Source organism: Lonchura striata, chromosome 1A (genome assembly GCF_050655825.1).
Source record: "Lonchura striata isolate lonStrDom1 chromosome 1A, ASM5065582v1, whole genome shotgun sequence".
In the NCBI taxonomy this organism is placed as follows: Eukaryota; Metazoa; Chordata; class Aves; order Passeriformes; family Estrildidae; genus Lonchura; species Lonchura striata.
The window spans coordinates 34573399-34598463 of record NC_140741.1 but is presented as its reverse complement, the minus strand read 5'-3'; the positions used below and the strand labels follow the sequence as shown (position 1 = coordinate 34598463).

Here is a 25065-nt window from a genome sequence, read left to right as displayed (position 1 = left end):
CAACACTAATCTCAAAATCTAGTTCAATAGGCAGAAAGAATTTTAAAAAATCTCAGATTTTTTAAAAATTCACAGTCACCTTTGACAGGTTGTGACTTGCAGTTTCTAAATATGCAAAAAAAATTCCTAATATTTGCTTGGTGCTTTGAAATTAAATGTTATATTAGCTTTCAAAATAGATTAGTTTCCATTTCACCTTTAGCTAAAAAGATCTTGTAATTGCCTTGGGAATCAAAGCTATTTACATAAATTGCTGGATTTTGATGTCAACAGAAGTATATTGCATAAATAAATTAGGACATTCAAGCAACACTTTTAAATGATAAAAAGAAATTCTATTTCCCTCATTCAGGAAGTGTGAAATACAGGAAATACAGTATTTTTCCTGATGGTTATTATGTTACAGATCGAGAAGACTCTCAGGAGACAACATGATTACTCAGATTTTTTGAAATCTCCAGCTCCTCCCCCTGGCTACTTAGCTGAAGTTCTTGCAGTATACCAGGAATGATATGAAAATTAAAAAATACTAAAATCTGAAATGGTATGCAGCAAATAAACACTACTTTCTGGACCTTACTGAAGTTAATTCTTTAATGACTAAAAAAGTGGGGCTTTTTTTTCAAACTCTGCTAGCTTCAGAAATTACTGTTTCCTCATATTCATATTCTTCCAAAATTAAAATCTCACTTGAGATATGAGGGAAGCACCATGAAGGTTCAGTTAAATGGGGAAGAAAAAACGGAGGTTCTAGCACACCTTGGCTTGTCTAAAGGTTGTTGCCTATGGGTTGTAGTTTCCTATCCAGCTATTTAGTAATGATATTTTTATGTTGTAATTGCTACACAATGCCCTGTTCAACATTGGTATTTTTATCAGGACAAAACTGATCTGTTAATTGAATTTAAAAAGATTTTGCAGCTTGCATATTTAGCAAATTAGCTCAGGAACTTTGCACACTGGCTTCCCCATCAAAATTGAAAATTACATGGAATGGAGATATCTGTATGAAGACTGTAATTTGTCCAGAAAAGTTGTGGATGCCCCATCATTGGAAGTGTTCAAAATAAGGTTGGATAGGGCTTTGGAGAATCTAATGAAGTAAAATATGTCCCTGCCCATATGTCCCTCCCTATGGCAGGAGTGTTGTAATTGGCTGATCTTTAAAGATGTCTTCCAGCCCAAACTATTCTATGATTTAGTGTGAAATCGTATCACAAATGAAAAAACACTAACATGAGCTCATAATGAATCATATACTAATTTTAATTTCATATTTGGCTAATATTGAAATGTCAGTATACTGGCAGACAATCTTATAAAAGACTGAGGTAATTGAGGTAATTGTTTTTATCTTGTTTTCCTCCTTTAGTGGTAACCACATTGTCTCACAAACTCACAGGCTGACTTGTCTTTTACCTGGAGCTAATCAAAACAAACTTCCACCTATGACAAAGCAAGACATCAGCACCAAGTCAATAAAAAAAACCTGTATACACAGTTTGGAATTTTTAAAAAATCTTTTAGTATAACTGTCTTACAAGTGATTTTAATTATAAAATATATCTTATTAAATGGCAGAACATTCAAAGTATGAATATAAAAGGTGACTTCTCTATTATCCATATTCATGATCCTTTGCTTGCTAGGTAAACAGCACTGATAAACAGAATTGCTTTATCTAAATATTAGTGAGAAAGAATTTACATATGCAAATATTATAGATTTGAAAGGACTGAACAGACTATTTCCAATTTTAGGGATAGCTAGACCAAGAGAAGAAAAGAAATCAACACACATCTGTGAAAAAAAATTCCTAAAACAAGAATTTATATGTACATATGTTTTGGTGGTTTTTTTACCCCTTGGCGTATAATTTTTGCACAATCCTCTGCCATTTTTCCATATATGAAAACATTGATGCTGTTGATCTGGGAACCCAAGTTATCCGAGTCTAGACAATAAAAAACAAAAGTTATTCCAATCACTATACCTTCTCCAAAACAAAAGACCTGTGGAAAGAGATTTACAAAACAAGTTGATCTACAGCCTAACACTTTTCAATTAATGTACAAACAGGAAATCTGCTAACTACAGGCATATTGCTCAGAATATTCTTCATAAGAGTATTAAAATGAGCCTGTTGTATACCAGTGTACAATTAAACAGACATGAAAAAGATTTCCACTTGGATAATTCAACATAGATCCTATTATAGAATCTATTATAAACTGAAGATATTCTAGGTCACAGAAATATTAATTAATAGCCTTCCAGGAGGACTGAAGCAGAAATCATGTTGTTATTTTTACAGTTTTCTACTTTTTACTGTTTCACTGATTTAGATGTGCAAACTTATGTTTCCATGGAGAATGTGCATGAACTCTCCTCTCCTGAACAGCCACTGACATCAGCAAAACTCAGGGAGGTTAAGCATCCCTTTGAGAAACCTGGTGCCAGCAGAGCCAACAGTTCCATTCACCTCTGCTAACACCAGGCACAGGCGGCAGCAGCACCAGGCAGCACCTGCACACCCCAGGCTGGCTGCTCAGGAGTCAGGAGGCTCAGAGAGAGCACGTGTGATTCTTTAGCCACTGCAAGGAATAAGCTGAGAATGAAATGGAAGGAAATGGAAAGTTCAAATTACCTCCTCCACCTTCCTGACTGGAGGGGATGACAAACTTAAAGAACATATTAATTTTTCATATCATTTAATATCATGATGAACAACTTAGGTCTTTCAAAGTGCTAATCTAGCTGCTGGTATTCAAATATTTGAGTAATCAGGTGAAATTTCCTTTTCTTAAATGCTTAAATTAAAACAGAATGAAACACAAATATTTTGCTGCTATTCAAAATACTGACCTACATTAAAGGTGCTCTTATATAGTATATGCTATATGTATTATGTGTTAACTATTATGTGTGCAATTTTCTTGGTCCTTCTTATGATAAGCATTTTGAAAATATACTATTAAAGCTATATATATAGCTAATGCATTCCCAGAACAGTCTTTTTAAAAGTTATGCAACAAGAAGTCTACTGAAATATAGACTTGTTTCCATTGTTTCCATTAACTTACACGGCATAAGTTTAAGATAAACTTTATTTTTAGAAAATGAACAGCTTAAGAGAGAATTCTGAATCTAACACTCTACTGAGCACTGTACAAAAGCAGTAACTACTGATTTTACTGTAGTACCATAAATTTAAAATGTATAAATAATATAGTACCTTGAACAACAATCTTGAAAAAGTCTGTTCCATCTCTGAGTTTTGTTAATGGGTAGGAAAGAGTAACTACTCCCTACAAAGCAAAAAATAAAATAAAATAAAATGTTGTGAACTAAGACCGTATGCCTCTAAGTTACTGCAGTACTGGTAACAGCTGAAACAGTTGTAATATAAAAAAACCCCAGAATTTATGGAAGAAGTACAAATTGCCATTTACATTCTTGACAAAAAAAGAAAAATCAATTGCTATAGACAGGAGTAAAAAGCAAGATTCTTGGGACATAAGAAAGGAAGTATTACATGTCAATACTATTTAGATACCACCCACTAGATGATAAACAATAAAACAGTAGCTATGGAACTATACATGTAAATTTTATTAGTTACAAAAATAGCAAAAAAGATAGGAGTTTTAGCACAAAAGCTGAAAGACATCTGAAGAGGTAGTGATCAAAATCTTAAGAAATACAGCTCCTCCAAAAATATTGGCAAAGGATTACAACATAAATATCAAAACAAAATCACAGTAAAGATATAATAGACACATATGAAGATAAATAATCTGTGGAAAACAAAAACAGCTGTAAAAGAGCATTACAAAGTTTTGAAACTGTCGTGTCCTAATTATTTGTCAATAATACAAATGCTCTAAAAGATCCTATGATTAATTCAAAATACTCTTTTTATTAAGATGCTGAAGTTACAGTGAAACAAAAATCAGCAACTTCAGTGATGTCAACATCTCTTGATATCATCGTATCTAGTTAGAAAGATGTTATCATCAACAGTACCAAAAATGTCAGTCAAGTGTATTTTTTCACAGTATAGCAGATTGTAACCTTCTCAAGGATAAAACACAAAAATTGATTCAATAATGAAAAATAAAATTATTGAAAAAAGACTCTGTAAAATTCTTAAAAAAACTACAAAAACACCACAAAAATAGGCTAAAAGGTTTCTTGCAAAAAGAGAGCATAGTAATATGTCTATAAATGCAACACTAAGAGGACAGTCAGGTAAATCACAGTGACTTTACAGTGCACATATTCAGTGGGAAGCTTGACTTAAATGCTAGCAAATGCTTCTTAAACCAAATCAGGATAAAACATGCAGCAGGGAATTGTCACTCCAGAGGTCTCCAGAGTAAAATTTGTCCTACAACATCCTAACTGAGGAATAATCCAAAACAAATTCAACAAGATTTTACTATCTGTTTTATAAAGAAAGAATACTACTCCACAAAACCTCAATATTATTTACAAATGCTGATTTCCAAAATAATTTGATAATTTAATCTCTTTAACAAACTCATTAGGCTTCTCTGTGAAAAGCAGGAACTCACCTGTTAAAACCAGAAAGTTTTCTCATTTGTTTTTAAAATTACAGCCTTGTTTAAAATTTCATTATATATATGCACATACATATACACATTATATATATAATTGTTCTTACTGAGATTGTCTTGAATTGTACTCACAGGTAAAAAAAAGACTACAGAATTTTTCCAATAAAGTCTTTGCAATGAAACAGTCACCTCAGGAACACTCAACATTAACAGGTATATTTCTTTCTTAGTAAGAAACTTTGATCTGCACCAGCACACTTTTTAAAAGTGAAGTTCATTGATGCGATAGTGGCTGCTTTTTGACAATCTTTATTTTTTATTTTTCCTTTTATATCCCAGTATCTTCCAAAGAGTATTCAAATTCTGGGATCATGTTCTTTGCTATTATGTTCTGGCCCCTCCACTTTCCTGTGTATCCCAAACACCTACACTATAGCAGGTGTTAGTAGAATTCTCTTCCCCAGCTACCACCCATTTCCTCATACTGCCCCACTGCCTTCTCCACATGCCTGAAACTCCTGAGATGTCCAAACTTCAAAAGAACCTACCTTACCAAAACTTTCTCAAATTGGCTCTTCCCTCATAAATCCTACACTGCTTATTAAACTCAGAAGCAAACCTTTTCCTAAAGGGTTTTTCCAAAACCCTCAACATCCCATTATGCCACTAGACACACTCTCAAACCCATAATGTACAATTCTTCAGCTGCATGTGTCTCCTTCCTTATAAGGCCTCGCTCCTTCAGTTTGGTTCTATAGCTGATTTAGCAGTTGATTTTAAGGTTTAGTTCAGACTTGCCACAGTAAAATGCAGACAATTATGAACTAATAGGAGAAGTTATCATGTTTAGTTAACAGACAGTACGACTGCGGAGGTACAAAGTTTGCTTGTGCTGTTTCTCCACAAATTTGGAACTTGCAGTTTTCAAAGAGGTGCCAGGAAGATAAAAACGTGCAGAAGAATGAAAGGACTAAGACGCACAAGTCAGACAAAAGCATCCCAAATGTTTTTTTGTTGCTTTTTCCAGAACACATTTAATAAAAATCCTCTTCTGCCCTTCCCTCCTTGTCAAAGCAGGACCTGATCCCTATTTTGGCAGGTCTAGAGTGACAGTTGTGCCACCACTAAGATAACCTAACATCAGTGCATTCTAAGATTCCCTTCAAGCTCAGCCTGCAGAACGGGATTTTCCTTCACATTTAATGGTGCATTAGCACCAGCTTTATCAGCTCTCCAGTTGGGCTGTTTATGCCAAGATGTTTTAGTCACCGACTAATCCATGTCACCAGCAGCATGAAGTTCTCTTAACTTAAGGCAGAAGTCTGAGAAAGAGATTCTACACACTTTCCCTTTCAGATTCAGCTGTAACACTGCATGTATGCTTTAAATCATAGTCTGGTAGCAATTGCTCTGCTTTCCGAATGGAAACGTATATTTTGGCAGAAACATTCTAATTTATAATGCATTTTTGTCTCCTTCACCACTTTCTTCTGAACAAGAATCCCTGTTCTTCCATGTCAGGGCTGCTTGAAGATACAGCTCTTCAAAGCAGGAAAGTCTATGTATTGGGCAGGTGAACAGGGACAGGAAACTACCCCCTGAGGAATAACCCTGTTTGCTAGCAGCAGTGGCTATTGACGTTTCCATTTGTTCCTTTACAGGACCTGAGGGAGGCTGAATCATTCTCAATCAAATCACCTCCTACACCACTCAACTGCTGCCTGCTTCCAAACAGGTCAGTTCTGTTCCTTCACTATACCAAAGTGCACCACTCCTGGCATCAATTTGACACACAATGATCCAGTGCAGAGTGACAGCAGCAGAAAATTATCCTCTCTCTAGCAATATGGATGGTCTTCTGACAGTTTCCTTCTCATAAATGGACTCAACCACAGGGTCATATAAGCACTACATTTGGAACTGAGAATATATGGGTGTGGTAGCAAAAATGTTTTTTCCAGATACAGAAAAACATTACATCAGTTCAGCTCATATTTTTAAAATGTTTGTGCTGTTTTTTTAAGCATTCAAGACAACTTAGGTTTTCTTCAGAACCAAATTTCCTTATTTTTTTTTCCCCCTTTAACAGACTGAAAGAAGGCCTGGGTTAATGCTGATTTCCTGATACACAAGCATCAGGGGTGCCTAAAACGATTCTCAGAGCCACAGACAAAAAAAATTAAACAGGATAGAAAAAGAACACACTCAAGAATTAACACTGCATTTTACAGAGAATACTTGTTTTAGGCATGAAAAAGTTATTTCTGCATTTCACTAGTATAGCAAGATTGTACTTCAAATATGAAATACATTTGGGATTACTGTCAAACGTAAGTGCAGACTTGGTAATGATAAAAAAGTCTAATTGTGTCTTGATGCTTGTAGTTTCTACAAACAACACTTTTTATAAAACTGGATATTGCATAATTTGATACAAAAGGAGAACTACTTTAGAAGTGTTTTAGTTACTCTGAAATCTGATCTTTAACAGTATTGGGGTGCTTATTACTATTTCTTTTAAACAAAATACCACTTAACCTCCCCCAATCCCTTAATTTTCAGAAAAACATTCTGCATATTTATGTGTTTTTAAATTGATCCACAGCTTATAAACTCTGTAAAAAGAAACCCCTACAATATTTTAGTCTGATAACATAAGAGAAAGGGATGGGACTGTGAATCAATGAAGGTAACAGCAACATGCAATGAAGTTCAAAAAGGTCATAATTTTTCACTGCTTAAAAGATATGCAACAGATGAATACACCCACAGTTGCAGAAAGCCACCAAATGAGATGGAATACGAAAGTGCCTTGATAATGCAACAGGAGCTATTTCAAAGCAAGACAAAATTCTTTTACTGGTCAGTTTACCTGAATGTATTTGTTGGTATGATCACACCCTTCTTGCAAATGTTTTAAATTCTCCTTCTGCAAATGGCTTGGTAGTGGAATCTCAGATTGTCCTTCAATGATCTTCAGCAATTGAACAGGCATAGCTATTTCATCTAAACAAAAATCATGAAAAGCGTCCTGAAGCTCCTCATTTTGTTCAAATTATGAGTTACCAGAAGTTGCATCTTACTCAGAAGGGGAATATTTACCTATTTCACAACAAGACAGTTGTTTTTACAATTATGTAAAACTAAGAATTTTCAGAGGGATTAGCCTCATCTCTTAGTACCATACACAACAAGAAGAAAGTAACATTTCCTTGGCAGTAGACAACCATCCAAATTACTTGATTTTTCAAACACCATTTCTGGTGTTTTCCAGAACACCATAAATGGCAATAAAATATTACTTTATATAGAAATAAATAGATATACATATAAATGCAAAGGGTAATGTGAACAGTCTTAATATTTTATGTACAGATATAATATTTTATGTACAGAAATACAGATAAAAACCACACAAAGACTTTGAACGACTCCTTCTCCAGCACAAGGTCATGGACAAATAGCCCATATTCACTTTTTTCCCTTTCAGAAAATTTGACTGCAAGAAATTAAAAAATTTTTCATTTTAACTTAAAATGAACAACAGATGCTTTTGTACAAATTGAAAATTCTTCATCAACGAATCAAGTAAAGAAAAAACAATAAAGAAAATAAGGTGAGTATCTACACATGCTAAGCATGGAAGGCACTTGGTACAAAGGAAGAAATGTATGACTGTGTCACCTATGGTCTGTCCTCACTCTAACGAAAGTCAATAAAATAAATTACTAGTGACAGTGTTACATTGCTGAGAATAGGAGAGAGGAAGAGTAGTCTATTGCATGAAGTTACACATAAGAGAAATAAAAAAAGTGATCTATCAATAAGGAGCTATTGCTGTATTTTCTTATTACATTGTCATCTCATTTCTTCTGGGGGTATCTTTGTCTTTGCAGGATAATTTTTATTTCAAGTGGGTATCTAAAAAAAGCCACAACATTATCAACCTTCTGTTTGCAATAAAGTAAGCAAAAAACTAATTCTGTTTTCTGAAAATCCAAATGACAGTATTATAGCCACAGCCCTAATTTCCAACAGTTTTATTAATTTTCATATGATAGTAAAGAACAGGAAAGAAAGTATTTCCTATAGTTTTGAATGGACAAAAAAATCTTGGTAATCTACTCAGTAAAAGCTTAAACTACATTTCAGTTACAGTTCAAAAGAGCTTTTGCAGTGCTATGCAGACTGAATTCCAACAAAATATTCAGTTATAATTAAATGGAATTGGGAAACCATTGCAAAATGGAAAGATCAGTGAATCATAAGCAAGAAATGTAAGTCAACACATACAGGTGCAGAGAGCAAAATTATACACATTATTTTAAAAATACCTTATTCCTCACAAAAATCTAAATTCCACCTTATTGTTACTCTAGTATCCAAAGATATCAGACTTTACTAATAACTCATGACTATTTCTCTTGTTGTGAGCAACCCTTCTTTCTCCTTCCCCATTTTCCAGGAAACTCCCCAGCACTGTTATTCTTGACTAACAGATATAAGCAAGAAGTCACAGTCACTCATGACATATCAGTAATATACTTTGGTTTGAGGATGTCTCAGCTGCAATGGCACATATAGGGTGATTAACTTTTGTTTTTTCCTAGCTTCCAATTTACATGAGGAGGAAGGAGGCAGAATGAAGCATTATGAACTGACCACAAACCCTGCACTGCTCACAAGGAGAAACCGGTAAAGAAATTGGAGTGGAGCTAAGCCCACAAAAATGGGAGAGGTGGAAGAAAAGTCTTTAGATTTGTTCTTATTTGTCATTATCCCACCTTGGTTTGATGACCAGTAAGTTAAATTACTTGGTTTGAGTCTCTTTTGTCTATGTAAATGGTGAGTGATCTCCCCATCTCAACCTGCAAGCTTTTAGTCATATTTTCTCTTCCCTGTCCTCCTGAGGGGAATAATAAGAGCGGCTTTGGCAGGCACCTGGCTTCCAGCCAGGGTCTACCTATGACAGCACAGAGCTGGGAGGTGCAGTACCAGACAGGTTTCAATTTCTGCTTCAACAGAAGGAGAAGTAAAAGCCTCCTACATAGGTGCAGATGCTGTTCCTGCTTTTGACTAGTGAGGTATTAGAAGTTAAGAGTTTCTCTAAGATGTTACTAAATGAGGCTAAAAACAATGCCTTTATCTCTATGTTTTCAAACACACCACAACAGCATTGTCGTTACCAGATTTCAAGTCTCCAGCAAAAAGAGCAACTGGAAGATTTACACAGCTTTTCAGTTCAAAGTATCTACTTCCTACTTTATTCTAGCAGACTGAGAAGCTGATCTATTCCACCTAGAAAGAATCAACTTCAAAGTTAATCAGCGATATTGATCTTCACCCAGCAACTGTATAATGAGCCAGGGAGACATACAACATAACAGATTAACTATTTTTTTTATCCTGTTTCTCTCTGTTACACTACTTGAGCAATTAAAATAGATTTTTCTGTTTGGTTTTTTTTTATTTTCCCATGAAGATGTCTTAACAACAAATAGCATTGTAAATAACATTCCAGCAGAGAACAAGTGGGATGTTTTTGCAGAATTTAAACTCCTATATATATAAAACAAAGGTCATGTGTTCTAACTGCTAATCTCTGAAGCTTTCAGATTCTTGTTCCCAGCAATTAAAAACCAAAGATATGAATATTCAGTTCTAAGAGTTATAAAAGTAAATTTCCAAATCAAACCGATAGAGCATTGGCTTTCAAAACCCACATGAAGATACTGTTAGTGCTGTCCTTGCTGTTCCCAACTCTTCTGGAGAGCAACTAAGTGCAAGTAAGTGAGTCAAGTACCTTCATTGCTCCCAAAAGTCTGACTAGTGCTGACAGGAATAATTCCAACTTGAGCCTAAGAAGCCTGAAAATGGTGTAAACAGAGCTATAAATAAGGATGGATGGAAAATGCGGGAGATGGATGGTGGGCGCTGCTGCCTAATATCTGCTCCCAACAAACCTCTCCTGTAGAAAAGCAGGTTGGGTTTATGACATTCTACAATGGATATTGAAAAAAAGCTCCAAACAAAACCAACAGACTGCAAGAAAGGCAGACAGCAGCATGGGACACTCCTTGAAGAGGAGAGAGATACAACACATACACAGAGCAGAAAGAAGACTGTGAACTACAAATACCTTTTGCCTTCCAGTAATTAAAATGACAAAAATTTGGAGAGTGAGCAAACAAAGTTTCACAACTTTAACAAAGAATTATATAAAAGGATGTAGACTGTTTAAAGTAGACTATATATTGCATATAGGATGTAACATACAACTTAACTCCACCAGAGAGAATGTGACATGCAACACTCAAGTTGCATAAGACTGACGATGACTATGGTCCTAGTAGCTCTTATGTGTTGCTCTGGCCTAGCCTTGACATTCTGCCTACTAACTAGAAAATTTAGTCCTTTCCCTACTACCAAGAAATACTTCAGTCACACATAAAAATTACATGAAAGAACAACGTCATTTTGGGAAACAGAAGAGAATAAAACATGTGACTATGTGGACTTCTGGAGGAAACCTCACCAAAGTCTCATGAAGAATGAAGGAATAGCCAAGAGTATCAGCATCTTATTGATGTAGTCAGTCACAGTGGTAGATACGTGAAGCCCCTGTAAAAACAAATACTAATCAGTGCAATATTTGGGCTAACTGTGCAGAAGTCAAAATGATTATGAAATAAGTCATGCTCCATTATAAAAGCACACACCTGTGTAGACCAACCATACATTCCTACTATATTTTACATAATACTGTTGTAAAAATGAACATCTGCAGCTTGAACAAAATAGACAGTACAGAACTACTACAAACCCAATCTGCCATCACAAGACAATGCTTTGGTCATAGATCAAGAAGACCATCAGTGAACAAAGTCTGTAGTCTGTCTAGAATTTTTTCAAAAATCTAATTTTCTAAAATATTAGTTCCTTGAGAATTCTCAAGAAGTGAAAATATCAAGTCAGATTAATTAAAATAGAAGGAGGAATCAAGTCAGTAGCGTGGCACATCTTACTCCCTTAGATGCATGGCTTCAGCTTGCTCTTGCTGAAGAGCACTTATCTTTTTTGGGAGTGTGTACCCTCAGCTGCTCTTACTCTTAAGAATAAGGTGACACTTAGTTTCCTTAGAATACAACTAGGTTTCTTAAGCAAACAAAATTTCCTTTATTTCAGATTAACATTTACTTTTAATTTACTTTACTTTTACTGCAAAAGAGACTACAATCAAACATTACCTGTGGAAAAGGGATTCTTACACAGCCATTATTATCTCAACAGTACTTCAGCTCTAGAAAGCAGCAATGCACTGCATAGCAGCGGCCTCAGGAGGAGAGGGCTACTCTGCAGATCCCACCCTTCACACGATATGAACCAATCGCTTCAGAAAGCCAATCCACCACTTACAATAAGCCGAGGCCTTTAGAACCAAGACCATCAACATAATTATCAACTAAACTCCCCTTTCGGTTTACTCAGTGCGCAGAAAGCAACTTCCAAAGTCGTGGAGCACTGTGCCGGGACTCAGAGCCCGGAGCAGAGCCCGTGTGCAGGGCAGCTGCAGGCCGGAGGGAAGCAAAGCGGGGCGCAGAGACCCGCCGGTCCCCGTGTGCCGCTAGCCCCGTTTGTCCCGGTCCCTGTCTGTGCCGGTCCCTGTCTCTGTCCCGGTCCCTGTCTGTGCCGGTCCCGGTCCCTGCCCCGGTCCCGCCGCCTGCGCCACTTCCGCCCGCCTCCGCGCCTGCCGCGCACTGCGCATGGTCGGGCGGCGCGCGCACGCGCAATGGCGGCGCTGGGCGCGCCCGCCCAGCATGGACCGGGCCAGGGACACGGCTGGGGATGGGAGCAGGGACTGGTTTATACGTTATAGGTGAATTAAAATAATTTGGGAACATCAATTTGCACTGCAGATTAATTTAAACGGTTACTTGATCTTCTCCTCTTCTCTCCTTCTTTGCTGTTTCTTTTTCCAGTTACTTTTTAATAAAATCTACTATTAGAGTCTTTCTATAAAGTAATCTTAAACCTAGAAGAATTGGAGGTTCTTATGCCCTGTCCTGCATATAACCAAAGGGGGAAAAACAAGCGCAGAATTTTGATAACAGAATACCCCATTTTTATGTGTCAACAAAACGACTGGGTCTGACAGAAATTTAGCCTGAAGCCTGTTTCTCTTTAACCTTTAATTTGAACGGGTTTTGTTTTTGGACGGCAATTATTTTCCTTCTCAGGAGGATGGCACGGGGCAGGGACCGGGGCGGGGCGGGTGAGGGAAGAGCGGCGACCGCAAAGCGCGGGCTGGGCTGTCTCCGAGCCCGGTGTCCCTGTGTCCTGTGTCCCCGTGTCCTGTGTCTTGTGTCCCGGAGTCCCCGTGTCCCGTGTCCCTGTGTCCTGTGTCCCCGTGTCCTGTGTCTTGTGTCCCGGAGTCCCCGTGTCCCGTGTCCCTGTGTCCTGTGTCCCGGTGTCCCCGTGTCCCGGAGTCCCCGTGTCCCTGTGTCCTGTGTCCCGGTGTCCCTGTGTCCTGTGTCCCGGTGTCCCCGTGTCCCGGTGTCCCCGTGTCCCTGTGTCCTGTGTCCCGGTGTCCCCGTGTCCCGGAGTCCCCGTGTCCCTGTGTCCCCGTGTCCCGGAGTCCCCGTGTCCTGTGTCTTGTGTCCCGGAGTCCCCGTGTCCCGTGTCCCTGTGTCCTGTGTCCCGGTGTCCCCGTGTCCCGGAGTCCCCGTGTCCCCGTGTCCCGGTGTCCCGGTGTCCCCGTGTCCCGGTGTCCCCGTGTCCCGGTGTCCCGGTGTCCCCGTGTTTCGGTGTCCCCGTGTGCCGTTGTCCCCGTGTCCCGGTGTCCCCGTGTCCCGCTGTCCCCGTGTCCCTGTATCCCCGTGTCCCTGTATCCCCGTGTCCCGTTGTCCCCGTGTCCCGTTGTCCCGGTGTCCCCGGGCCGCTGCAGCCCCTCCTGCAGGAGCCGTGCCGGCCCCTCCTGGCCCTTCCCGGTCCCTCCCGGCCCCTCCCGGTCCCCCCGGCTCCCCAGCCCCGGCTCCGCTCCGAGCCCCTGGAGCGGGAGGTTCAGAGCCGGCGGCCGGGCCGATGTGGGCTCGCCCGTAAAACGCGCATGCCACGGCCGTGCTCAGGCGAACGTAAAAGCTGCCACCTGCAGAAGGTTAAAAAATCCGGGGGAAAAGAACACCCTGGTGCTTGCTGGCGTCTGCTGTTTGAGCGGCTATGGAAACCAGGATTCGTCGCTGACAGCGACACGCGGTCCCTGAGGATTGCTGGTGTTTGGATGCTGCAAGCTGACACATGCCAAGATCCCACTGACACCTGCCAAGATCCCATTTGCGGTGCTCGCCAATTCAAAATTACAGCAGTCGTGGCTCAGCATTGCAACAGTGACGCTTCTTCCTTTAGAGACTTCAGCTTTCTGTCTCCAGCACCTCAGAGATACGGCTGCTGCCAGTCTATGCTCTCTTTCTTTCCTTTCCCATCTCTGCAGTCCTGAATATCTGGGACAGCTTTCTTTTTCTTGTTTCTCATCACTTAGTGATTTTTTAAAAGTCCCAGTGGAAACAATTTTCTCCTTTCTCTACCTTCAAATAATTTCCTTCACAACCCTCCTCCTGTTTTGGAGCTCTTTTAGTTATGTCTCCGGAGTGTTTTATAGTTACACTTAGAATTCAAATCCAATTCAAAAAATGGAACTTGGATCCATCCGTATTCAGGAAGCCTCTGGAGGGACATCTATGCTTTGTACTCATTTTCACTATTGACAATCTTTTCTGGAACTGGCTTTTTTTTCTTTGATCATCACGATTCTCAATAATCCTGTTCCTTCCATTGGGTATTGATGTACCATGCTTGATTATGAACAAAAATATTATTAATACCTTGTTATACAGGCATGATAATAGTAGCCCAGAGTGAAGCTGTCAGAGCTGGGAATTTAAGCACAGCTGGTTACATGGAGAACTAATGATCTGCCATTTGAAGAGCCAGCTATAGCAGATAGGCTGAGAAGATTAGTGTGTCTAGCCCACATCCTTTGTTTCCATCAAATGATTTTGAGAAATCAAACTTATCTTTAGGCTATTAAAATCTGTCGAGTGAGCATTTCTGGTGGAATATAGTCTTTTTTCTTTTATGGCTTCTATTTTTAAATCTACATTTTGAAACCAATTATTTTCAATATAGAAAACAATAAGTAAAATTGATCAGCAAATAAAAAGTTGATCAAGTTACCAATTAAAATTACAGTGAAGTGAAATCATGGAAAGCTTATACATTATAGGCGAATTAAATTAAAATCATTTGGACACATCAAGTTGCACTCCAGAGTAATTTAAATGGTTACTTGATCTTCTGGTCTTACTTCTCTTTTGCTGCTTCTATTTCCATTACACTTTCTAAATTTAGTATTAAATTCATTCTATAAGTAATCTTAAACCTAGAAGAATTCAAATATTTTTTGTCCTCTATATAATCAAAAGAGAAAAACAGAGAAAAACTGTATATAAGCAAAATTTTTAGTTTGATAAAAGAATACCCTAGTTTTATGTGTCAACAAAACAATTGGGTCTATCAAAAATTTAGCCTGAAGTCTGTTTTTCTTTAATTTTAACCTTGCTTTTTGTGGTAGTTACCTTCCTCTTCTTCAGTTACTAGTTTTAATTCAAGAAATTTTATGAGAAATTAGATGAATTACATCAAAAGATGATTTTTAATGTTCCAGTTAGTGTGTGTATTCTCATACTACTTGCAGTAATGTTGAAATGTGCTGCAATTTATATGTATCATAATAGAAAATAGTACCTCTGCAGAGGAAAAAAAATCACCAAAATCATAATTCTGATCTTAATGTTGTTTTGCTTTGTGGATTTTAATAAACTGTTTACAGTACAAAAGTCCCTAAATTAATAACAGCTAGCATTATTTCTTGAACCCATGTTTTGGTGCGGGGTCCACATGGAAGTTACACATGCTCTTAACCAGTTTAGGAATCCTTGGAAATCCCCAAATGCAACTGAAGTTCTAATCTCACTGAAAATAATAAAAACTTTCCATTCACTTGAGGAAGACTACGAGGTCCCCCTGTGCATCAAAACTGTAACATAAGACATTGAATCAAAGCTTTCAGGAATAGGAGCCTTATACATTAAATCAATACCTAGTCACAGGCACTTCTGAAGACTGTTCTCTTAATGAGGCAAGAACTAGATAAGGGTTTTGGAACCTAGCCTTGAGTTCATGTTAAAAAAAAAAAAAAAAAAAAGAACAAAAAAACAATCCTAAAACACCTAGAAATCAAAAAATAAAACCAAAAAACTGGGCAAGTTTTTCAATTATGTCTTTCCAAACACACATTGGAGTGTCAGTCAGATACTTAAGCAATATTGAAAATTCTATCTCTTCAGTCTTATTTTTCTTGGATATCTTAGTAAACAGTAGCAAAATAATTGTCCTATAGGAATACAGGCTATTTTCATTACCAGCCCCCTTGGTATATTATTTTCCAAGTTCAGCAAGAGACATTTCACAGACTAAATGCAGCCCTTTCTACTTTTTTAACTTTGTTTTGCTTTGATGATAGCACTTGGTTTTTACTTGAACTTTTATGGATACCAGCCAAATTCAGCCGGAGATCCTTTGCAGTGTATCTAAAATTATGTGTTGCATGCTAGAATTGATAAGCTAAGAGAAGTCAAAAATCCAGATTTATTAAAATTACAGAAATTTTTATTACAGTATAAATGTTTAAGAATTTCTAGATGATTTCCAGGAAATAATTTTGATTAATTGCATCTTTATAGAAATAGTTAATGTGTAGTCACTCAATAAGAAATCATATTACTATAGCATGCTTCTCATTACAAAGTACTGTGCTTAAAGGATTTTCCTTCTGGCAAGAATAGTCAGATTCTTGACTTGTAACTGCTGGGAAATCTGAAATGCAGAGCCAGAATTGGAGTAGTTTGAAGTAAGTATATATGAAGTACTAAAATAAGTAATTCTTTGCTGTTTGTCTTATATTGGTGTTCTGTTTGATTGAAGTTCACTTACATGGGTATAACTTATGTGGGTGTAAAAATAAATAGAACTTATGTTTATAAGTATTTAATGGGTATGTTGTGATAATTTAAGAAGCAAGAATTGCAGAGTAGGATAAATAGTTTATTACACCAAATTGTATAGGTTATGATTTGTATAAATTATATGATAGCATAGAACACTTTCACAGACTATTACTGATATTGCAGTAGCTCAATGACTGAACAGATTCAGAAGAAGCCAGCATTAAATAACTCACTAATGGAGTATTGGGTGAAGAAAGACTTATTTTGGGCAGGAGACAATTTTCTTCTGTATCTAGGAGACAAGGAAAAAGAAATGGGAGAGGATGAATGTAGGCAAAGAAATGAAGAAAGTCTCCACTAATGTGATCCTGGAGACACATCTGCATGTGGCAATTCTGTACTTCAGCAAGTCTAAAGTGTATGTGAAAATCTCCAAGTTTGCTTGTAAAAGAAGATATGTGATACATGGAGTCTCTTGCAAAGGATTCTTGTGCCAGCTGCCGACTTCAAAACTTATTGGGGTTTTGAGCATTATTAAGGTAAATGCTAAGAGAATATATTTAGTTATTAGGGTTAGTGTAAATTTTGGAAGCTGACACAAAGCTGTTTGAATTCAGTATTAGTCTTTTCATTGGTTCCAAAGGTTTCCTATTTGTTGAGTCATCACAGATAGTGCAATTAAATTTCTGTTTTCAGGTATTAAAACAGAATAAATATGTTTATTCTTTGTTTCATTGTTTAAAATGAGACATTTTCCTTTTCTAAATTTAATACACTCATTAAATATGTTTGCTCTGTGATTGTGTGCTTAGGTAATTTTCTTAGCAATAGCATTTTATTTTCTAATAAGGCATTTACGCAAAAGCCTTCTGTAGAAACCAAGAATGGAAATTTATTATCTCTTTGTATAGCAGTTTTTCTGTATTTCAGTTTAAATACTCACTAGCTCTAAGAATGGTGAAATACTGTTCCTTATTCTGAAGCCTCAGCTATCTAAATAGATATAGAGGTTTGTGCTTCTTTCATTGATGGTTATAAGCTTACACTAAGAAGGCTTCTGAAAAAAAAAAAAAATCTGATTTATATTATTTCCAAAAGATTTGATGTGTTAGTGTGATGCATATCCTGGGAGTAAGATAACAAAAAGAAACCCCTACACTTCAGAAGCAGTGGATTTTTTCATTTGTTGGAAACAGAAATAAAAACAGGGATGTATTAAGATATTCTGTGAGAAAAGCAGAACATTTATACTACAAGGTAATTAAAAACAAAGTGGCATGACTGGAGTGTTTAATCTTTTAATGTTGGAGCACTTATTTGTATATCCATTTATTGCATGTGAATTTTGGTTATGTGTGCATCAGTTGTAGACAAGACAGGAATCCAAGTATACATTTTCAAAAAACTCATTGAAAGAGCTTATTAAAGGATACAATTGTGTGAGGGCAGATAAGCAGAACTATTTCTATAACAGCTATTTATGTATTACTTGTAAAATAGTAAACTGTTTCTTCTGTTATTTTCAATAAGTGAAGAAATTCATTTTCTATGACATGTACTAAAACCTGAATTTTGTTTCTTTAGAAAATATTAGTTAAATAGAATTCTTTATGAACCAGTTTACCTGGAAAATTCAAGTTCTTCCATTTCAAGAATGAAAGTCTAACTATGGTTATTATCACAGGCATCACTTTCCTCACTATGAAAATCCATAGATGCCATCATGAACTAAAATAATTGTGTTTAACAATGTGGTGGTGAACAAAAGAGCCTGTCTTTGCCTCACCAGGTCTGTAGACAAAATACACTGAGAAAATGAGAATTGTAGTTAATTTAATATGTAGCGAGCTCTTCCTTTGAAACCAAAAAATATGTCAGGAAGCTGAAGGAGTCTTGGGAAGAGATGTTACTGGGAAGCTTATTCCTATTCCATCATGTGTGTGATGATGGCGCCAGTTTTCCAGACATTATTGAGTTCTCCAGCTGGGAGAAAACTTCTATACATAAAATGAATTATAATTTATTAACATATTGACCTTTTGGGATATATAAAATACCCAAAAAGCACAAAACCCATTTATTCATTTCTTGAAAATCCTTTAGCTATTAGGGCTCAATTCTGATAATTCTGTCTTCATTGACTATGGTGGGATTTTTCCAAATTTTCTTCCCCTGTTTTTATCCCATTCCTATTAAATTCTCAATTCATTTTTGCACCAATGTATTTTTTAATTATACATTTATTTGAGATTTCTGTAAAATAAGGAAAAATTAAAATTAAAATTAAAATTAAAATTAAAATTAAAATTAAAATTAAAACAAAGGAGGAAAAACCTGTGGCTTAAACAGAATGATTTTATCTAGTCACATTAGTTCACTGCCTATCCTGATATTTTGAATGTTTTCTAAGAGATCCTTAATTCAGATTTTAACTGAAAGTGTCTTAAGTGCTTTAAGTACCTTGAAGCTAAAACATTGGGTGTCCAATGCTCTTAATCTTTTCAGCTTCAACATTCTATGAAAAACTGAACAGAAGTTGCTCTACCAGGAATAACAGACCACTTTATTTAAAAATGTTTATAACTTGGATGATGATTGTCTTCAGTCTTCCAAACATTTTTGTCTGTTTATTTTTCTGGGCTAGATGATTACTTTTTAAAACTTCTTTGTCAGGGAAAAACATAAACAGCATTTTACAAAACATGGTAAATATAAACCTTATTTTACATTTAGAAACAGCCAAACTATTCAAAGGCAAAATATGCCATCTAGTTTTTAACCATGACAGAAATGAAAGTCTACCTCAGCAACTGAATAAGAGGGAAGCACAAGAAAAACTGATCTCTGTGTTAGTATCTAACAGTTTAGTGATGAGTTCACACTCATCTTTACTTCTAGAATTTATTTATGTCATGGCTTAGGAATGGTACTGCCCAGTTCAGTGCCCCCAGCAAGACTCTCAAACCATGCTCCATTCTTTCTCATTCCCCCATTTTCCCCTTTCCTTCCTCTACAGTGGGATGGAGAGGAGAATTGGAGATATGAAAGGCAAAGGTCATAAGTTGTGATAAGAACTATGTACTGGAAACAGCAATGGAACAAGAAAATGAACAGTTACAGCAACAATACTAATGACAGAGGGTACAACAAAAGAAACCATTCACATTGGAAAAAAAACCCCCTCCAATAACAGACAATACCAGCAGGCTACCTCTGCCACATTTTTTTTGACTAGCAGTAAAAGCTAGTAAAAGCACTCCCCAGAAGTGTGTCCCTTTCCCTTGCCCCCAGCAATGACATGAGGTGGTGGTATAGAATATACAGCACCACATGTCCCAGCCACGTCCCCTCCTAACTACTGCAAAAACTTAACCCTCTTCTGGCCAGAACCAGAACAGCATAACTCAAGAGTGCTTGTGATTTCATCCACTACTGCTCAGATATTTTAGAGTGCAGCTGTGTTGTACTTGATTTTTCATAGTCTTCTAGACTTCAGTGGCACTTCAAACAACATAGAATCTCGTGGAAATCAGGATTTTTCAGCTCTGTCAAGACCTTATATAACAGACTGCTGAGCTCTTGAGAGGTACTACATGAGCTCAATTTCCACAGAAATCTCAGGGCAGATGTTCAGGCCCTGTAAAGTTATGAGAATATGTTGGTATGTTCTTACAACCTTGGCAATGGTCTGGTTGCTGTGCTCTGTAAAATATAGCACACCGAGGAAATATGGTAATTTGAAGACTCTTAATAATAGAAGATAATATTTATTCTTCACTGTCCTTCAAAAGTATTTTGTTGAATTGAAGAAAATTGTTAAAGAATAAGATGCAGTCAAAAGAGACAAGAAAAAGATATTACAACAAAAATAATCTCGTTGTAAATACAGAAGGATAAACAATGGGCTAGGTGGCAGCTCTTTTTAGAAGAAAAGAATGAATCACATGAGTCAGACATTATTCTGTTCTAAAAAAAAAAAATTAACAAATTGCACAAATAACCTTTAAGGTGCATAAAATAACTTTCTTGTTCAGGAATTCTGATAAGCTGAAGTAATGCATCACGTTTCTATCATAAAGCTTGAAGAAAAAACCCTATAGATCCATTGGAGACATTCTGAAGGACATCAGTGTCAATGAGGAAAGGCTTAGGAAACATGGTCACCAGAGATGGATAGAAAGAGTTGGGGTTTTTAGACTAAACTTTTTCTAATGTGGAGTCATTTGCATATAAAGAGAAGTTATTTTTTTTTAAGATCATTTGTGTGTGTGTATCCATGGTACAGAGGAGAAGAAGTAGTAACATTAAATTCTGTAGTGAATTATTTGTATTTGACAATAGGACAGACTTTCTGATAAAAAAAAAATAATGAGGCATGGAATAATTTTTCTGAGACCTGCATTACTGAATGGATTTTTTTGGGCAGGGTTAATAAAATATTTAGATTAGCTAGATGATTTTTCTCAGAGTATATGGATAGATAGGTAAGATACTTCCTGAAGGTAATTTTAACTCTATTTTTCTCTGATTTTTTAAAATTTGGCTTGAAACTTTTCCTTACTTTAAATTTATTCATATCTTAAAGCTGTATTATTCTCCGTCAACACATTGCCCCATTTTCATGACACATTAGTTCTTTGTTATTTTTTTTTATATTGACAATGTCATTCAGTTTTGTGGTTTGTGTGTTTTAATGTTATTTATTTAATTGTCATTTTTTAGATAATATAAAAATCTAGGAAGTATTAACAAGTTCAAAAATAGATTTTAAAATTTATTTGATAGTAGCAAAAAGTCGTAAGTGTTGTAAACAAGAGTTTTCTGGTATATCATAAATACAATTGCATTCAACTGAATTGACTAAGACTAGGTGCTCAACCAAGCATCTAATTATTTTGAAAATTGCAGTTGGATGCTGCATTGTGACATTGAATATAGACAAAGCTTCCTGATACTGACTTCTGCATCTTTAAGAAAGCAGTCAAGCCTGAAGGAACTCAATAGCACACCAAATTTGGAGCTTGTAAATTTGCAGTAGCTAATAGCACTATTCTATAGTGTTTTCTTAAATTAGGTTGTTAAATTATTTGCATATATTGATGTTATAATTTATAGCAGATGTCCAAGATAGTGTTTTCTAAGGAAACAAGACACTCTTCCAGGAAGACATTACGAAGAGTCATGTAGATCACCTTTGTCTCAACCTTGGTGAATATGAGTATTTATTTGCTATTTTCATGCAAATCTTTTGTGTCATTCAGTTTGCAGAACATTACAATTGATCAAACACTGCACATCTGAGTATATAATCTCAAATATGAAGCTGTCTCTGAAGCATCTACAGCAGTGAGGATGGCAGTTTTAGCTTCTCTGTGACTTAGGTGGATGTCTGTAAACAAGGTTGTTCATTTCTGTGAAAGAGGGGGACTATTGAGGAGGTCAGCAACATTGTGAAAAAGTTACCAAAAAGCCCTGTGGTGGTCTGGTCCTAGCTGGTAGGCAAGCACACAGCTCCTTCTCACTCTTCTCGCTTTCAGCGTGGCTGAAGAGCAAACAGAACAGAAGATAGCTCATGCTTCAGGATGAAGACAATGAGATCACAATTGCTGTGGCAGGCAGAGTAGACTCAAACTGGGCAAATTATTTATTGCAAATTAAGAGAAATAATTACTCTTTCAGGTATTGAGAAACAAAAGCAAAACAAGAAAAAACCATTAAAACATTTAAGGAAAATTCACCATTCCTTTTCCCAAGCTTCACATCAGGCATCTCTCACCTCCCAGCTTGTTACAGCTGCAGGTTGTACCTCCAGTGAGGCAAGGGACCCAGTGGTGGAGGGGTGGCAGTTTGCAAGTCAGGATACAGTGGTTCCTTCTGGTGCTTCTTTGTGCTTTTCCTCTGCTTTGGCATGGGCCTTCCAGAGGCTCTGTGCCTTTGGGAATTGTGCACTGCCATGGAAGCTCCTGCCTCTCTGACCTCAGTATTCTCTTGCTGTTTCCCTCAGGTTCCCTCTACCTGTCTTTGCTCCCTCATTGTGTTCTCTTCTCCTCTTTCAAGAACTTCCATTCTTTCATAAAAACATTTTGGCAGAGGCAGCACCCAAATTCAGTGATGGGATAATCTTTGGCCTGTGATGGGTGGAGAGCTATCGGGAAATGACTGTGCCTAGTGCAGGACAATCTCTGACCTTCTTTCACAGAGGCCACTCATCCCCAAAACCTTGCCACACCAACACAAAAGGTTTATCCACGTTGCATTTTCACATAGAAAATCCATAATCACCTTGTCAATTTAGAACCAAACAGATTCATCATAATTCTGAAGTTCTACTTGCTCTCATCAGCTTTAATAATTCTTTTCTTCTCAGCTTGCCTCAAAGATTTTAATGTAAGCAAATAATATCTAAAATATGTATTTTTTAGCTATTAGTCTGACTTTTGACATTTTCAACAGATATTGCTATGCATTGACAATGACAATTTCATTTGTATTGATATCCAATTATAAATTTATTTCAGGATGGGCAAATTTTATTCTTATTTATTAGTTTTATTACTCTAGCAAGTAGGAGATTTATAAGGAATGAACACTGCCTTTTCCTGAGGAGAACACCAGCCACTGAAAGCAAGTACTTTAAACTGGCACAAGAGAAGGCCAGCAGTGTAATAAATTCAGCTTGATGAGAGGTAGTTTTAACACAGCAGCAAATTAAGCTTTACCACAGTCAGCAGTCCAATTTCTTAGTGAGTAATCTGTCCATTTTCTTGTTGATCTGACAGAAGCCAGCGTCCACTTGTGAGAAAAAGTCAAGAGGGAGAAAAACTCCAAAGGCATGAGTTGTCATGAACAAGGTGTAGAAAAAGGATTATAAAAAAGAGTGTACGATATTACCTTAATTAGAAAAAGAGCCAACTGCAAATTCAGAGGATTAAAATATCTCACAAATAGTATATTTTATTAAATAATTATATAAATCACAAACAGAAATAAAAAAGGCAAAAATTATTGAAAAAATATTGCAGTAGTGATTGAGGATAATTACTTTGTGCATCTCTTAAACTCTTAAAAATGCCACAATTCTGGCTACCTAATTCTGCCTTTTTTCTCATCCATCATTCTCCATAGCAGTTTCATGAAATTCTTGGGATCAGAAGAAGAAAAGATTAGCCAGGGTCTCTGGCCTCTATGAAAGGACTTTGTACAGAGTTTTCTTAGGGCAGTGAAGTTTGGCACATCTTACAGATAAAAAGATTCAGAGATGGCAGCCATGAAGTTCCTAGGCAAGATAATAGCAAGACATTGATTGATAGGTAGTCTATTTGCTACCATAATCTTAATCTAAACTTAATAACCACTGTAATACAGAGTTATTTCCCACATAATGTGCTTGCAAAATAAAGTAATACACTATTCAGAATATTAAAAATATTCCTTTCTTATATTCATTTCAGGAATAAGATTGGTTTGGAAATGTTTGTTGGATAAAATGGAAATTGTACCAGCACCACCTCAAATGATAATATATGACAGAGCACAGCTTCCTCTGGTATCAACAGGTGTTGCATGTAGTGATCTGAGAACAGATGTGGACTCTATAGAGAGTGACATTTCAGAGATTAATGGATATTTATGGAAACTCATGAACAATCCTTATATGAATTATTTTACTGTCATAGACATTTCTACACAGAAAATTGGAGAAAGTTGCTATGAAAGAACTGAAATGGAAAACAAGGTAGCAAAGCAACAGGACAGAAGAAAGTCTATAAAACCAATAGAAGATACAATTAACATTTTACTATCTGACCAGACATCTATAACTTGTTGTAAAGCTATACAATATCCCCTAGGGTATAAACTAATATGATAAAGAGCTCTTAAACAAGATAGAGACTAACAATCATCCGCCTCATTTTATTGATAAATGAAGAGGAATATTCCTACAGTAGATTTTAAAATTTTATAAGGCTCTTATGAAAGCCAAAGATGTTAGTAGGTGTTGTGAAACATCAGAGCTTATCAGGTGGGGCCATGAATCTCACATAATGCTTTTCCTTTAAATCAGTGCAGTATTAATTATACTTTTTAAAAATACTACTGAAAATTGTTCACAATTTTTTACAAAGAGAAACATTCTCAGAAAGTAAGAATAAGTAACTGCCATTATCTTTTCTAACTGTAAGAATGGGAAAACAGTATCGAAAACCAAAAATTGGTCTGAGTAGAAAACACATTCATCTGTTGGCTGTTCCAGCTGTGGTCATCAAGGCAAAGTCCTGCAGGAGGACACTTGTTAGTGGAATGAACCATCCATTGATATATTTTTGTTAATGGCCTGGATAAGGGGATAGAGTGCACCCTGAGCAGGTTTGAATATCATGCAAAACTGGGAAGAACAGGTAATGGCTGTGCTACCTATTTTT

At 36.7% G+C, this 25065-nt stretch overlaps 1 protein-coding gene across 3 annotated transcripts in view; it reads right to left on the bottom strand.

The window, feature by feature from the left end:
* POT1 (protection of telomeres 1) overlaps positions 1–12345 on the bottom strand; it is a 55759-nt gene extending 43414 nt beyond the window's left edge. Inside the window, exons 1-5 of one of the 3 annotated variants that reach the window (XM_085569298.1) lie at positions 11828–12345; positions 11116–11201; positions 7453–7586; positions 3236–3308; positions 1863–1954 (exon numbers count right to left, since the gene is read on the bottom strand). In XM_085569298.1, the coding sequence (XP_085425424.1) occupies positions 1863–1954; positions 3236–3308; positions 7453–7575 (288 nt within the window). In that variant the 5' untranslated portion in view covers positions 7576–7586; positions 11116–11201; positions 11828–12345. The remainder of the gene's footprint in view (positions 1–1862; positions 1955–3235; positions 3309–7452; positions 7587–11115; positions 11202–11827) is intronic. The other 2 variants (XM_021553439.3, XM_085569299.1) reach the window with 2 other exon arrangements.
* Between the last annotated feature and the right edge of the window lie 12720 nt (positions 12346–25065).